The sequence below is a fragment of the Terrapene carolina genome, unplaced genomic scaffold (genome assembly GCF_002925995.2).
Source record: "Terrapene carolina triunguis isolate 2854851 unplaced genomic scaffold, T_m_triunguis-2.0 Scaffold268, whole genome shotgun sequence".
Lineage (NCBI taxonomy): Eukaryota > Metazoa > Chordata > Testudines > Emydidae > Terrapene > Terrapene triunguis.
In genome coordinates, this window is record NW_020664619.1 from 889,106 (window position 1) to 906,509 (window position 17,404).

Consider the following 17,404-nt stretch of genomic DNA (forward strand, 5'->3'; position numbering starts at 1 on the left):
GGAAGTTAAATCCTAGTGAGGAAAACGGAAAGGAGCCTAAACGCTGGCAAATGAAGTGTAAAAATACAATTAGGAAGGCCAAAAAATAATTTGAAGACCAGCTAGCCAAAGACTCAAAAAGTAATAGCAAAATTCGTAATAAGTACATTAGAAGTGGGAAGTCTGCTAAACAACCAGTGGGGGCACTGGACGATTGAGATGCTAAAGGAGCACTCAAGGATGGTAAGACCATTGCGGAGAAACTAAATGAATTCTTTGCATTGGTCTTCAAGGCTGAGGATGTGAGGGGACAGGTGAGCAAAGCCCGCAGGTAAGTGGAGAACATGGAGACCTGGGAGATGGGTCGGAAACGAGTGGGAGTGTGGGCTATATTGGCAGAGAGAAAGGAGGGTCAGGACAAAACTGGGAGGAAAGATCAAACCAGTATCTTAGATGCCTATATACAAATGCGAGAAGTATGGGTAATAAGCAGGAAGAACTGGAAGTGCTAATAAATAAATACAACTATGACATTGTTGGCATCACTGAAACTTGGTGGGATAATACACATGATTGGAATGTTGGTGTGGATGGATACAGCTTGCTCAGGAAGGATAGACAGGGGAAAAAGGGAGGAGGTGTTGCCTTATATATTAAAAATGTACACACTTGGACTGAGGTAGAGATGGACATAGGAGATGGAAGTGTTGAGAGTCTCTGGGTTAGGCTAAAAGGGGTAAAAAACAAGGGTGATGTCATGCTAGGAGTCTACTACAGGCCACCTAACCAGGTGGAAGAGGTGGATGAGGCTTTTTTTAAACAACTAACAAAATCATCCAAAGCCCAAGATTTGGTGGTGATGGGGGATTTCAATTATCCGGATATATGTTGGGAAAATAACACAGCAGGGCACAGACTATCCAACAAATTCTTGGACTGCATTGCAGACAACTTTTTATTTCAGAAGGTTGAAAAAGCTACTAGGGGGGAAGCTGCTCTAGACTTGATTTTAACAAATAGGGAGGAACTCGTTGAGAATTTGAAAGTAGAAGGCAGCTTGGGTGAAAGTGATCATGAAATCATAGAGTTTGCAATTCTAAGGAAGGGTAGAAGGGAGAACAGCAAAATAGAGACAATGGATTTCAGGAAGGCAGATTTTGGTAAGCTCAGAGAGCTGATAGGTAAGGTCCCATGGGAATCAAGACTGAGGGGAAAAACAACTGAGGAGAGTTGGCAGTTTTTCAAAGGGACACTATTAAGGGCCTAAAAGCAAGCTATTCCGCTGGTTAGAAAGAATAGAAAATGTGGCAAAAGACCACCTTGGCTTAACCATGAGATCTTGCATGATCTAAAAAATAAAAAGGAGTCATATAAAAAATGGAAACTAGGACAGATTACAAAGGATGAATATAGGCAAACAACACAGGAATGCAGGGGCAAGATTAGAAAGGCAAAGGCACAAAATGAGCTCAAACTAGCTACAGGAATAAAGGGAAACAAGAAGACTTTTTATCAATACATTAGAAGCAAGAGGAAGACCAAAGACAGGGTAGGCCCACTGCTTAGTGAAGAGGGAGAAACAGTAACAGGAAACTTGGAAATGGCAGAGATGCTTAATGACTTCTTTGTTTCGGTCTTCACCGAGAAGTCTGAAGGAATGCCTAACCTAGTGAATGCTAATGGGAAGGGGGTAGGTTTAGCAGATAAAATAAAAAAAGAACAAGTTAAAAATCACTTAGAAAAGTTAGATGCCTGCAAGTCACCAGGGCCTGATGAAATGCATCCTAGAATACTCAAGGAGCTAATAGAGGAGGTATCTGAGCCTCTAGCTATTATCTTTGGAAAATCATGGGAGACGGGAGAGATTCCAGAAGACTGGAAAAGGGCAAATATAGTGCCCATCTATAAAAAGGGAAATAAAAACAACCCAGGAAACTACAGACCAGTTAGTTTAACTTCTGTGCCAGGGAAGATAATGGAGCAAGTAATTAAGGAAATCATCTGCAAACACTTGGAAGGTGGTAAGGTGATAGGGAACAGCCAGCATGGATTTGTAAAGAACAAATCATGTCAAACCAATCTGATAGCTTTCTTCAATAGGATAACGAGTCTTGTGGATAAGGGAGAAGCTGTGGATGTGGTATACCTAGACTTTAGTAAGGCATTTGATATGGTCTCGCATGATATTCTTATCGATAAACTAGGCAAATACAATTTAGATGGGGCTACTATAAGGTGGGTGCATAACTGGCTGGATAACCGTACTCAGAGAGTTGTTATTAATGGTTCCCAATCCTGCTGGAAAGGCATAATGAGTGGGGTTCCGCAGGGGTCTGTTTTGGGACCGGCTCTGTTCAATATCTTCATTAACGACTTAGATATTGGCATAGAAAGTACGCTTATTAAGTTTGCGGATGATACCAAACTGGGAGGGATTGCAACTGCTTTGGAGGACAGGGTCATAATTCAAAATGATCTGGACAAATTGGAGAAATGGTCTGAGTTAAACAGGATGAAGTTTAACAAAGACAAATGCAAAGTGCTCCACTTAGGAAGAAAAAATCAGTTTCACACATACAGAATGGGAAGAGACTCTCTAGGAAGGATTACGGCAGAAAAGGATCTAGGGGTTATAGTGGACCACAAGCTAAATATGAGTCAACAGTGTGATGCTGTTGCAAAAAAAGCAAACATGATTCTGGGATGTATTAACAGGTGTGCTGTGAGCAAGACACGAGAAGTCATTCTTCCGCTCTACTCTGCTCTGGTTAGGCCTCAGTTGGAGTATTGCGTGCAGTTCTGGGCACCGCATTTCAAGAAAGATGTGGAGAAATTGGAAAGGGTCCAGAGAAGAGCAACAAGAATGATTAAAGGTCTTGAGAACATGACCTATGAAGGAAGGCTGAAAGAATTGGGTTTGTTTAGTTTGGAAAAGAGAAGACTGAGAGGGGACATGATAGCAGTTTTCAGGTATCTAAAAAGGTGTCATAAGGAGGAGGGAGAAAACTTGTTCACCTTAGCCTCTAAGGATAGAACAAGAAGCAATGGGCTTAAACTGCAGCAAGGGAGGTCTAGGTTGGACATTAGGAAAAAGTTCCTAACTGTCAGGGTGGTTAAACACTGGAATAAATTGCCTAGGGAGGTTGTGGAATCTCCATCTCTGGAGATATTTAAGAGTAGGTTAGATAAATGTCTATCAGGGATGGTCTAGACAGTATTTGGTCCTGCCATGCGGGCAGGGGACTGGACTCGATGACCTCTCGAGGTCCCTTCCAGTCCTAGAATCTATGAATCTATGAAATCTGAGCCATTCTTTTTAGGTGACAAATCTGAGGAACTGTCCCAGATTGAGGTGTCATTAGAGGAGCTTTTGGAACAAATTGATCAACTAAACAGTAATAAGTCACCAGGACCAGATAGTATTCACCCGAGAGTTCTAAAGGAACTCAAATGTGAAATTGCAGAACTACTAACTGTAGTCTGTAACCTATCATTTAAATCAGCTTCTGTACCAGATGAATGGAGGATAGCTAATGTGATGCCAATTTTTAATAAAGGCTCCAGAGGTGATCCTGGCAATTATAGGCTGGTAAGCCTGACTTCAGTACTGGGCAAACTGGTTGAAACTATAGTAAAGAACAAAATTGTCAGACCCATAATTTGTTGGGGAAAAGTCAACATGGTTTTTGTTAAGGGAAATCATGCCTCACCAATCTACTAGAATTCTTTGAGGGGAGTCAACAAGCATGTGGAAAAGGGGGATCCAGTGGAAATAGTGTACTTAGACTTTCAGAAAGCCTTTGAGAAGGTCCCTTACCAAAGGCTCTTAAGCTGTCATGGGATAAGAGGGAAGGTCCTCTCATGGATTGGTAACTGGTTAAAAGATAGGAAAAACAAGGGGTAGGAATAAATGGTCAGTTTTCAGAATGGAGAGTGGTAAATAGTGGTGTCCCCCAGGGGTCTGTACTGGGACCAGTCCTATTCAACATATTCATAAATCATCTGGAAAAAGGAATAAACAGTGAGGTAGGAAAATTTGCAGATGATACAAAACTACTCAAGATAGTTAAGTCCCAGGCAGACCGTGAAGAACTACAAAAGTCTCTCTCAAAACTGTGTGACTGGGCAACAAAATGGCAGATGAAATTCAATGTTGATAAATGCAAAGTAATGCACATTGGAAAACATAATCCCAACTATACATATAAAATGATGGGGTCTAAATCAGCTGTTACCACTCAAGAAAGAGATCTTGGAGTCAATGGGGATAGTTCTCTGAAAACATCCACTCAATGTACAGCGGCAGTCAAAAAAGTGAACAGAATGTTGGGAATCATTAAGAAAGGGATAGATAATAAGACAGAAAATATAATATTGCCTCTATATAAATCCATGATACGCCCACATCTTGAATACTGTGTGCAGATGTGGTCACCACATCTCAAAAAACATATATTGGAATTGGAAAAGGTTCAGAAAAGGGCAACAAAAATGATTAGGGGTATGGAACGGCTGCCATATGAGGAAAGATTAGTAAGACTGGGCCTTTTCAGCTTGGAAAAGAGATGACTAAGGGGGGAATATGATAGAGGGCTATAAAATCAGGACTGGTGTGGAGAAAGTAAATAAGGAAGTGTTATTTACTCCTTCTCATAACACAAGAACTAGGGGTCACCAAATGAAATTAATAGGCAGCAGGTTTAAAACAAACAAAAGGAAGTATTTTTTTCACACAACACACAGTCAAACTGTGGATCTCCTTGCGGAACATCCATCCAGCGGATGTTGTGAAGGCCAAGACTATAACAGGATTCAAAAAAGAACTAGATAAGTTCATGGAGGATAGGTCCATCGATGGCTATTAGCCAGGATGGGCAGGGATGGTGTCCCTAGCCTCTGTTTGCCAGAAGCTGGGAATAGGTGACAGGGGATGGATGGCTTGATGATTATGTGTTCTGCTCATTCCCTCTGGGGCACCTGGCAATTGGCCACTGTTGGAAGACAGGATACTGGGCTAGATGGACCTTTGGTCTGACCCAGTATGGCTGTTCTTATGTTCTCGCTAAATATGACTCTGCCACAGGTTAGGTAGTATCACCCTTCAGTGAAAAGTCCCCCCCCCTCGCCCCCCGGAAATAAGAGTTGACTTAAACTCTGTCATTTCAGAGGAACAATTGGTAGCCAGAACGTTACTCCAACCAGCCCATGTCTCCTCTGACACAGGAGCCCATTCCAGGGCCATGGCTGTTACCATGAGAACCGCATCCTGTTTACAGTCCTCAGGGACACCCAAAGAAGTCCAAATGACTACAGAAGCTAGCTCTCTCTCTCTTTCAAAGGGCCTTTGAACTACACCTATTTTTCTTTTCCACCAAAAAAAAGATTTGAACATATTTTAACATTACTGGAAGTACTATCAAAAGCAGGGAATTTATTCCCAGTAAAAGATTCCAATATCTAAAAGGAAAGAAAACAGGGCCAGCCTTAGGGGGTGGGCAGGCTGGGTGACTTCCCAGGGGTGCTGTTCAAAGTGGGGGATGCCTCTGAAGCAGAGTACTCCTTCTTTGCCTGCTGCTCTGCTGCTGTCTGCAGCTGTCTGCCCTCTGCTTTGGAGTTGCCTCTGGCCAAGCTGCTCCCGGGAACCTGCTGTCCGCTGTGCAGAACGGGAGGGGTGGGGCTGTCAGGGTGTCCCCCTGCCTGTGTACCCAGTCTCTGCTGAACTGGGGTGGGGGAACAGGAATCTGCTGCTGCTGCTTCTAGGTTAGGAAGGAGAACCGGGGGAAGGAGACCAAAGCCCTGAGGTAAGTGGGGAAATGGGATCCTGGGAGGAAGCAAGAGCAGGAGAGCGCAAGAGGGGAGGACTCCTGTCTCAGACTGAGAAAGAGGGACGATCAGCGAGTTATCTTAAGTGCCTATACACAAATGCAAGAAGCCTGGGAAACAAGCAGGGAGAACTGGAAGTCCTGGCACAGTCAAGGAACTATGATGTGATTGGAATAACAGAGACTTGGTGGGATAACTCACATGACTGGAGTACTGTCATGGATGGATATAAACTGTTCAGGAAGGACAGGCATGGCAGAAAAGGTGGGGGAGTTGCATTGTATGTAAGAGAGGACTATGACTGCTCAGAGCTCTGGTATGAAACTGCAGAAAAACCTGAGAGTCTCTGGATTAAGCAACAAGGGTGATGTCGTGGTGGGAGTCTGCTATAGACCACCAGACCAGGGGGATGAGGTGGACGAGGCTTTCTTCCGGCAACTAGCAGAAGTTACTAGATTGCAGGCCCTGGTTCTCATGGGAGACTTTAATCACCCTGCTATCTGCTGGGAGAGCAATACAGCAGTGCACAGACAATCCAGGAAGTTTTTGGAAAGTGTAGGCGACAATTTCCTGGTGCAAGTGCTGGAGGAACCAACTAGGGGTAGAGCTCTTCTAGACCTGCTGCTCACAAACCGGGAAGAATTAGTAGGGGAAGCAAAAGTGGATGGGAACCTGGGAGGCAGTGACCATGAGATGGTTGAGTTCAGGATCCTGACACAAGGAAGAGAGGAGAGCAGCAGAATACGGACCCTGGTCTTCAGAAAAGCAGACTTTGACTCCCTCAGGGAACTGATGGGCAGGATCCCCTGGGAGAATAACATGAGGGGGAAAGGAGTCCAGGAGAGCTGGCTGTATTTTAAAGAATCCTTATTGAGGTTGCAGGAAAAAACCATCCCAATGTGTAGAAAGAATAGTAAATATGGCAGGCGACCAGCTTGGCTTAACAGTGAAATCCTTGCTGATCTTAAACGCAAAAAAGAAGCTTACAAGAAGTGGAAGATTGGACAAATGACCAGGGAGGAGTATAAAAATATTGCTCAGGCATGCAGGAGTGAAATCAGGAAGGCCAAATCACACTTGGAGTTGCAGCTAGCAAGAGATGTAAAGAGTAACAAGAAGGGTTTCTTCAGGTATGTTAGCAACAAGAAGAAAGTCAAGGAAAGTGTGGGCCCCTTACTGAATGAGGGAGGCAACGTAGTGACAGAGGCTGTGGAAAAAGCTAATGTACTCAATGCTTTTTTTGCCTCTGTCTTCACAAAGAAGGTCAGCTCCCAGACTGCTGCACTGGGCAGCACAGTATGGGGAGGAGGTGACCAGCCCTCTATGGAGAAAGAAGTGGTTCGGGACTATTTAGAAAAACTGGACGAGCACAAGTCCATGGGGCTGGATGCGCTGTATCCGAGGGTGATAAAGAAGTTGGCGGATGTGATTGCAGAGCCACTGGCCATTATCTTTGAAAACTCATGGTGATCTGGGGAGGTCCCGGATGACTGGAAAAAGGCTAATGTAGCGCCCATCTTTAAAAAAGGGAAGGAGGAGGATCTGGGGAACTACAGGCCAGTCAGCCTATCATAGCTTTAGCCTTAACTATGATAGGGCTACTGTCGCTCCATAACGACTTTATGATGATTCAGCAAAGGCATCTCATGGACTGCTGCATTCTGGGAGAGACAAGTGAATGTATAATCAGTATCAGGCCATTAGACAAAGAAGCACTTCCCCAGTGATTCTCTCTCATTCACTCCTACACAGCGGACAACATGCTGTGAAAGGAAGGTACTTCCCTCAGTGAAATATAAGCAGTTTATTATTACAATACATACAAGAGTATATCCACACATGATAGTTATAGTATTAAATACACTAGAGAAAAATACATAAAGAAAGGGAACTACTTTATTGGAGTGAGAGAACGTTAGTAACCGTTTTTGTACCCCAAAAGGGTATGGGAATTACTGGGAACATAAAGTGAAGGGAGTTCAAGATATCCATGGTAAATTTAGTCTTCCTGAGCTTCAGAGAATGGTCTATTCTTAGTTACCTGCTCCTCTCCAAAGTTTGGATTCAGTGAACACAAACAGATTGAGGCCAATAGAGATGGACAAATCAGCCTGGATATATCTAACAACACAAGCCAGTAGCAGAATAAAGCAGCTTTCTGTAGCTATCCATGATACTGAATATGAGGAATAGTATGTAAAGATAAACTGTGCCTACAGCGTTGTATGGAAACAAATGATGCTGTGTCCCCTGCCTACCATGTGTCTTTGCACAGGCTTGAGAAGTTAAATGGATCAGAATGCCAGACCATTCTTGCTATCTTGCTCAGAGAAAGTGGCACTGTGCCCCATATGGTGAGTGCAGACAGTACTTCTCTAGCATTTGGGGTCCTGCCAAATGCTTGGGAGTGGGGTTGTACCCCAGCTGTTTGTTCCCTACAGGGCCTGTGGATGGGTGGATTGGGCTGTACTCCACTTGGTCAGTGCTGGTGCGTATTCAATGCTGGTGCCTGCTGGTAGGAATTTGATATTGGAAGATTCTGGAGTGCAGATTTACAGATGGTCCCATAGGACTGGGAGTAACTGCCCATCGATGCCTTGGGATCTCCAGCAGCTCCCATATTTGCTGTGACCTGAAACATCTTTTTACTGGACTTCAGAAGAGGGTGCGCATCCCTGCTGGGAAACTGTGGGTTCCTTGGATTCTGTGTAAGAAAGAAGAGCGAAGACAGCTCAGGCATCCTAAATCAACTCTTCATACAGAAACAAGGGGTTTGGGAAATGGAATGGTCTGGGGAGTGGGACAGATTCTGGCTATGCAAAGAAGGAGTAGGGCAAATCCCAGAGTGTGGAGGAGAAGGGGCATAGGGCAGAACTGTCCAGAAGGTGAAGGAGAGAAGGATGTAAAGGAGAAGGGGTGCAGGCTGAGCTCACAACATGGAGAAGACAGTGGGGATCAAACAAGATATGAAGAGTCATAGACTATGATCACAAAACTGAGAGCAGGATTGAGCCTGAGTTTGAAGGGAAAGGCGTACAGCTATAGGTACATTGTGCAGCACCAATCAGCCACTTGAAATGGTGAAAGGCAAATGCCTATACTCACTAGTCTGGTACTGGCTGCTGTCACCCCAACCATCATGGGAGAGTCCTTCCTGGTCAGGTGATTGTGGATAGCAGCTTCCTGTGCCTGACTGGATAGTGAAAACGATCTCTGGTTGGATACGGACTGACCTTGAGAGTCAGGATCTTTTGGCACTTGCTGATCCTGGAGAAGAAAGATATCAGTGACAGGGCTGAGCAGCACTGTCTAGCAGCCCCTGGGACTGGGAGAAGAGGATCAGTATTCTGAAAAAGAAGCTCTTCTCTTGCTATCATCACGAAACAAGTGGAATTTCTTGCCAGGCAGGATTTATTAAGAGAGTACATCTGTGGTTTTCACATCTGGGGTGATCACCTCCATTTACATTTCTTTCTCAGGGCGGCTAACCATTTCTGTACCAGTGCAAGGGAATATGCAGGGGTTAACCCTTCAGAAACTATGTTGCTTCTGTTCAAACTCTCTTCTACTTTTGACAATGAGCACATGCAGAGGTGTTGGACATATATATGCACCAAACACACATTGTGTTAACTAGCACTTGGTATCTAATTCACCAGCAGAAGAGAAGGTTACTCACCTTGTAGTAACTGAGGTTCTTCGAGATGTGTGTCCCTGTGGGTGCTCCACTCCAGGTGATGGTGCACCCTGGTGCCGTTGATCGGAGATCTGTGGTAGCAGTGCCTAGTTGGGACGCACGCGCCCAGCTGTTGTCTCGGGGCATTGTTAGGGTCTGACTGTGCACGTGTGTCCTGCACCCCCTCAGTTCCATCTCTACTGTAGAGTTGTCTGATTCATACGCCAAAGTAGAAGGGAGGAGGGTGGGTAGTGGAGAACCCACAGGGGCACACATCTCAAAGAACCTCAGTTACTGCAAGGCGAGTAACCTTCTCTTCTTCTTCGAGTGCTGTCCCTATGGGTGCTGCACTCCAGGTGAATGTGAAGCAGTACCCACTATGGTTGGTGGGACTTTGGAGTTGCGTCACTGATAACAGTAGACAGTACTGTGTGGCCTACTATGGTGTCTGCTGTAGTGTCCTGTGTGATAGCATAATGTTTGGCAAACATGTGGTCTGATGCCCATGTGGCCGCCTTGCATATGTCGGTAATAGGTACATTTTGCAGGAATGCAACAGATGTTGACATCGCTCTGGTAGAGTGTGTTTTGATGCACTCGGGGGGTTGAGTAATCTGGGTCTGGTAGCAGGACTTAATGCATTCAGATATCAACTTGGAGACTCATTGCTTGGAAATAGCAGCACCCTTCAATCGTTCGGTAGTGGACACGAATAGTCTAGGAGATTTACGGAATGCCTTTGTTCTGTCCAAATAAAAGGCAATTGCACATCTGACATCAAAAGTGTGACCAGATGTCCCGATTTTATAGGGACAGTCCCGATATTTGGGGCTTTTCTTACATGGGTGCCTATTACCCCCCAACCTCTGTCCCGATTTTTCACACTTGCTAGCTGGTCACCCTAGACATCAAGAGTATGTAATGCCACTTCCTGTGGGTTCTTATGAGGTTTGGGGTAGAATGCAGGTAGGTGTATTGGCTGATTGAGATGGAAGATGGACGCCACCTTGGGAAAAAATTTGGGATGGAGTCGCATTGTAACCTTGTCTTTAAAGAAAATTGTGTAGGGAGGATAGGCCATTAGCGCGTTTATTTCCCCTACCCTTCTTGCCGACGTTATGGAGACTAAGAAAGCTACTTTCATGGACATGTGTAGTATGGAGGAGGTAGCCAGTGGTTCAAAGGGAGGTTTCATGAGACCTCGGAGAACTAGGTTCAGATTCCAGGTAGCTGTGGGTAGGTGAATCTTAGGGTAAAGGTTTTGAAGGCCTGTGAGGAAGCATTTTATGGTGGGGTGGGTGAAAACTGAAAACCCGTCCAGCGTGTCATGGAAGGTATTAACTGCCGCGAGGTGTACTCTGAAAGAACTGAGCAATAGTCCGTCTTTTTTTAGTTGTAAGAGGTAGTCCAAGATATCAGGGAGAGGTGCACTGTTGGGGTGGCAAGTTTCTGTTGGAGCACCATATGGAGAACCGTTTCCACTTTTGCAGGTAACTCTTACGAGTGGAGTCTCATCTACTGTGCAGGAGGACATGTTGGACCTGCTCCGAACAAGCTAGTTCGTGGATTTGGAACCATGAAGGAACCAAGCCGTCAGATGGAGCTTCTGCAGTTGTGGATGGAGAATCTGACCGTTGCCCTGGGAGAGCAGATCCGGTCTGTTGGGAAGAATTCTTGGAGGGCAGATGGACATGTGCAGCAGGTAAGGATACCTTGTCTGTCAGGCTGGGGCAATAAGTATGACCCTGGCCTTGTCCTCTTTGATCTTGCGCAAGACTCTGTGTATCAGTGGGGCTGGTGGGAAAGCGTACATGAGTGTCTTGTTCCACGGAATAAGGGACGCGTCTTTGAGGGACGTGGTCCCAAGTCCCGCCCTGGAGCAGAATAGATGGAATTTGCAGTTTTGTGTTGGAGCAAACAGATCTAAAGATGGGGTGCCCCAGTGGGAGAAGAGCTGTCGCAGTATCGTGGGGTGTAATTCCCATTCGTGTTCTTGTGAGAAGTGTCTGCTGAGTATGTCAGTGGTAGCGTTCTGACACTCAGATAGGTAGGAAGCAGTGATCTCTATGCTATGTTGTATGCACCAATTCCATAGTTGGATGGCTTCTGTGCACAGGGAGTGCGATTGCGCTCCCCCCTCCCCCGTCTGTTGATGTAGAACACGCATGCTATATTGTCTGTCAAGACTCAAATAGATTTGTTCCTTATGATTGGGAGAAAGTGGAGGCAAGCATATCTGACTGCTCTGAGCTCTAGAAGGTTTATGTGTAGACACGTCTCTGACAGGGACCATCTGCCTTGTGATGTGTGATCTCCCAGGTGTGCTCCCCAGCCTATCAGGGAAGCAGCTGTTGTGAGCATGAGCACAGGGGAATTTTGATGGAAGGGGACACCTGTGCATGTTTCCTGTTTTTGTCCACTATTGTAGGGAGACTAATACCTTTGCTGGAGGAGTTAGCATCATGTGGAGGCTGTGCCTGCTGGGTTTGTATATGGAGCTGAGCTAACCCTGAAGGCACCTCATATGTAGTCTGGCATATTTGACCATGAAGGTGGTGGCTGCCATGTGACCAAGAAGCTGCAGGCATGTTCTTGCCTCCACTCTGGGGCAAATGGATAACCTGTGTATGAGGTGTGTGACAGTGAGGAATCTGGTGTGTGGAAGTGAGGCTCTGGTCAAAATTGAGTCCAGATGCGCCCTGATGAACTCAATTTGCTATGTGGGTATCAGGGTGGATTTTTGGAAGTTTATTTGCAGGCCTGGACTGTGGAAAAGGGAGATGGTAAAATGAGTGGCCTCTAATGTCTTTTCGTATGATCGGCCTTTGATAAGGCAGTTGTCTAGGTAGGGGAAAAGTATAATTCTGTGTTTGTGTAGGTGGGCCACCACTACTGTGAGTCTCTCTCTATCACACCAGAGAACACTCTCGGTGCTGTGGAGAGTCCGAACGGTAGCACTCTGTATTGGAAGTGGTCATGCCCTACTGTGAATCGCAGTGTGCTGGGTGAATAGATATATGAAAATAGGCATCCTGTAGGTTGAGGGCTGAGAACCCCTTGTTCCAGCACGGGTATTATTGTGCCCAATGTGACCATCTTGAATTTTTATACGCGTACGAATTTGTTCAGTCCTCGTAGGTCGCCATCCTCTGCCTTTCTTCTGGGTCAGGAAATAGTGAGAGTAAAACCCTTTCCCCCAATGACAGGTTTCAGAGTAGCAGCCGTGTTAGTCTGTATCCGCAAGAAGAACAGGAGTACTTGTGGCACCTTAGAGACTAACAAATTTATTAGAGCATAAGCTTTCGAAGAAAGTGGGTTGTAGCCCACGAAAGCTTATGCTCTAATAAATTTGTTAGTCTCTAAGGTGCCACAAGTACTCCTGTTCTTCTTTCCCCCAATGTTGTGCCAGTACAGGTTCCACTGCACCTAGCTGTAGAAGATGAGTCACCTCTGCTTGACGTAGTTGCTCGTGATGGGGTCCCTGAAGAGGGACGGGGAAGGGTGGGTGGGCATGAAATGAAAGGGATGGAGTAGCCCGATTGTACTATTTCCAGGATCTAGTGGTCCTGTGTTACCAGTTGCCAGACATGGTGGAAAAACTGGAGGCAGTGGCCAAATGGGCAAGTAAGCGGTGATGCCAAGGGATGGTCGCACAGACCCCCGACCAAGGCTTAAAAATTGTTGTTTGTTTCCCGATGTGTGGGATGTAGTTAGTTGCGCTTGGTTTTGTCTGTGCCTGGGAGGTCTGTTGAGGTTCCTCCCATTATCATACGATCTCGACTGGGGCCGGTGATATTGTTGTGCGCTGGGCATCTGATAAGATTGATACCGTTGCCTCCTGGGGAGGGAAGGGTATATCCCAGTGTGTACTGAGTGGCCCTGGGGTCTTTCATGGTGTAAAGGACTTCATCAGTTTTTTTGGAAAAAGTTTATCCTTATCAAAGGGAAGGTCCTCCACTTTGGTTTGCAGGTCTTTAGGGATGCCAGATGAAGACAGCCAGGAAGATCTGTGCATCACTACCGCGTTTGCGGTAGTACGGGCTGCTGTGTCGGCCATGTCCAGGGATGCTTGTAGCGCCATCCTAGACACCAGTTGACCTTCGACGACTGATTTAAAATCTGATCTTCTGTCCTCTGGGATATGGGAGGTAAAGTCAAGTGAGAGGGTGAAGCTGCGTTCCTGGTCGGTTCCAATCTGGTAGGGGAGCGTGAGGGCGAGTGTTTACTTGTGCCCGTCTCCACTGGTGGCTGCAGGGATTTCTCTATAAGAAGCATTTTCAGCCGCAGGTCTCTGTCACAGTGAGCCCTGGCTTTCAGTCCATTGCACTTTCCGGGGACGTGTGTCTCATCTAGACACTTCACTGACAGTGAGTGTCCATCAGACCGAGGCATAGACTCATTGCAGGAGCCGCATTTTTTTGAATCCAGGGGACCCCAGCATATGACTGCCTGGGGCGGAAGTCTCAGTGGGAGACGAACTTGAGAGAAAAAAAATTTCGTTTTTTTGTTTGTTTGTTTTTTAAACTAACGAACAATGAATAACTAGTCTAAAGGAAGGGAAAGAACTGGGATATTTCTACCTAGCTATTTCTTCTTGTTTCCTTCAGTGACCAGGGAAAGAGGTTCAGCACTGCCCCATGTCCCATCTTCAGCCGAGGACAGTTGAGAAGGAACGGAGGGGGTGTGGGACGTGTGTGCACAGACAGACCCTAACAACGCCATGAGACAACAGCTGGGTGCATGCATCCTGACCATGCACTGCTACCGAAGATCTCCGATCAACGGCACCAGGACGCACATCACCTGGAGTGGAGCACCCACAGGGACAGCACTCGAAGAAGAAACATCACCTCTGCCTAACTTGTGGCAGATCATTTTAGTCACCAGCTGGACTCTACATGCACAAAAGGACAGAAAATCACAAAGCTGCCTTCTAAAGGTGTCTATTCACTATTCTCCTCCTTCTCGAGAGGAATACGCTCATGAACACTAGAAGAACAGCTGTTACTTCACATCTAATCTTTGTGAAGTCACTATTAGTCACTGCTTCAAATCCTGCTGTAAAAACACTGGATCTTAGGGATGGAAAATCCTTTGTGGGGCATTCAGTTCTTACTTATGCTAGCAAAAACTCTATAGCCAGCCTTCTCTTCAATGTCCCTGATAAAGGAAACATCAATCTTCTGTGTGGACACAGTGGGATTATTACCCACTGTGATAAACTCAGGACAGACAGCTGCAAGCAGGGGGTAGAAAACAGTCCCAGAAGGTTAAAAGACCCTCCTCCTTATCAACTGAGAAGGGGTTACTAGAGAATCAATTAGGATCAGCTGAGAGGGAGTTACCTGGGGTCAATTAGGAACAGCTGATTCCAACTAAGGGCTGCCTGAGACCTTTTTAAACCCTCCCCTGTTGGGAGAAGAGGGGGAGAAAGAGAAGGAGCCATGCTGCCAGTAGGTTAGGAGCAGCAAGCCTCACCAGGAGGGGAGGCTGCATTCCCTCCCATAAGGGAGAAAAACAAGCCCAAAAGACTGGTGGTGAGAAGGAACGGATTTCCCCTGTGCAACCAAGAGGGCCTGTTTTACCCAAGCCTGTCTCATCAAGGCTAAAAGCAGCGGAGGCTGGTGAGACTGAGAAGGTGCCTTGCCACACCACACTGTGCAGACTGTCATCTGAGAAACAGTTCCCACAGACTCTCCATATGTCCAATGGAATTGCAGTACTTACCAGTCACAAGAAGCCCACTGACTGCTTTCAGCCCTTCTAACTGAGCAAATCACAGTCCAACCTGACTTCCCTTTGGAAATTGCACCAGAGTGGAAGGCAAGTAAAAACTCATTTTCCCCCACAGCAACTTGGATCCCTGCGAACAGTGAGACTGGTCCTGTGTGATGTTACTCACATTATAGGGATTCTGTACGCTCGTTGCAGGTGGTTGAGCATTCATATTCATCCATGTGATCTGTCTCCCATGTTTCCTATTGATGGAGGATGTTCTCTGATGCTGAGGGAGTGGTGCTGAATGGTTCCTGGCCATTACAACAGAACCCAGACTATCTGCAGGAAGAAAGAACATGTGTGTGAAGCATGGCTAGAAAGGGTTAAACATCCTGCAAAATAAATAACCCTCAAAAGACATGTGGGGAGATAATGTTTATGTTTTTACATATGTATGAGTAGGGTCATGTAATCAACAGTCCCTGTCTCTGCTGTATTCTGATCATTCAGAGGTCAAAAGAACATCCTATCATTTAAATGAATTGTAAACATGGGATCGCTCTGTATTCATCTCTCTTTGAAATGTATAGCAAATAATCTGTGAATGGTGGTGGAACAAGCAAATTGCCTTATGTTAATTCTATAGCTAAGTACCCGGTGATGGACCTCCTTCAAAGTCATGCTAATTACCTTCTGAACGCCAACTTGTCAAAAGACATGAAATTGTATAAAAGATCCTTGGGTCCTGATTCTGTTCATCTCATATCTGCTTAGGCTTCATCGGGGAAATTTGAGTTGCAAGACTGAGGTCCCAGTTATGCTGGTACACCCTGAATATGAGATTTGGACATTGGACTATAACCTAGGAACTATTTCTGAAAACTCTTTTCAACTACAAAGCTCACCATCTCTGCTATGAATCTGAATCTTAAGAATTGAACTCATGTCTGTATGTATATTGATCTTTTAACCATACTCTCTTGTTTTTTAATACATTTTAGTTTAGTTAATAAAAATTGGCTGTAGCATGTATTTTGGTAAGATCTGGAATATTCAATAATCTGGGAGGTAATGTGTCTGATCCTTTGGGATTGGTAGAACCTTTTCTTTTATATGATGAAATAAGATTTACAGAAATTTTCATCATATTTGATGTGGATACCTGGATGGAGGCCTGAGGCTGGATCACTTTAAGGGAACTGTGTTGTTTGGATTTCTGAGTAACCAGTAAGGTAATAAAGAAGCTGTTTTATGCTGGCTTGGTAAATCTAAGTATTGGAATATCCACCAGCTTTTTGGGGTTTGTCTGCCCCATTTTTTTGCAGTGCACCCTAATTGAGTGACCATAGCTAGCTCCCCACTAGGACACCAGTCACAACGTGATACAGAGAAAGGAGGGAGAATTAGAGTGAGAAGAATGAAGGATGAAACACAGATGGTAAAGTTAGAGCCAGGTTAGAAAGGATGAAATGGACAACAAAAAAGAACCTCATAGAGAAACAGAAGAGAAGATAGTAAGCAGGGGAGGGAGGGGAAAGAGGTGCATCTCATACCTTCTCTCCTACAGGGAAGGAAAGAGCAAAGGTGGAAGAAGCAAAGGGATGGGAAGAGAAAGGAACAAAAACCCTTGACAAAGTGTTTAGTAATTGGGTGAGCGAAGATTGAGAACTCATCCACTTTGTGGTGGAATGCTGTGATTGACATGAGATGTACTCTGATCACGCTAATGGAGAGACCTAATTTCTTAAGTTCCAGTATATAGTCCAGTACTATTGGTAAAGAAGAGGAAGTCACCATAATTTGTCTATTCTGGCACCATGTATGGAACTTCTTCCATTTGTGCAAGTAGGTATTTCGAGTAGTACATCTTTTGCTGTTTAAAAGAATGTCCCTTACCACCTCAGAACAGATCATTTCATTGTCTCGTAACCGTGGAGTAGCCATGCCTTCAGGTGGAGTCTTGCCAGGTTTGGGTGATGGATCTAGCCTGCATCCTGAGACAGGAGATGTGGTAGAAGGAGAAGAGTGCGTGGTGGGCACACAGCCATCCTCGTGTGGTAAGGAAACCATATTTGCCTGGGCCACATGAGAGCTATCAAGATGACTCTGGAGTTGTTGGTTCTGATCTTGTGTATGACTCTAGATAGAAGAGAGGTTGGGGGAAAGGCATTAGAGGTGCATCCCATTGGAGGAGGAAAGCAGCTCTTA

The 17,404-nt window shown here is 45.4% G+C and overlaps 1 protein-coding gene across 1 annotated transcript in view; it reads right to left on the reverse strand.

The window, feature by feature from the left end:
• Positions 1–7,610: 7,610 nt before the first annotated feature.
• The window catches only part of MAPK15 (mitogen-activated protein kinase 15), a 76,981-nt gene continuing 67,187 nt past the window's right edge, over positions 7,611–17,404 (reverse strand). Inside the window, exons 10-12 of the mRNA XM_026657696.1 lie at positions 15,381–15,535; positions 8,908–9,069; positions 7,611–8,506 (exon numbers count right to left, since the gene is read on the reverse strand). Of these exons, the coding sequence (XP_026513481.1) occupies positions 8,282–8,506; positions 8,908–9,069; positions 15,381–15,535 (542 nt within the window). The 3' untranslated portion in view covers positions 7,611–8,281. The remainder of the gene's footprint in view (positions 8,507–8,907; positions 9,070–15,380; positions 15,536–17,404) is intronic.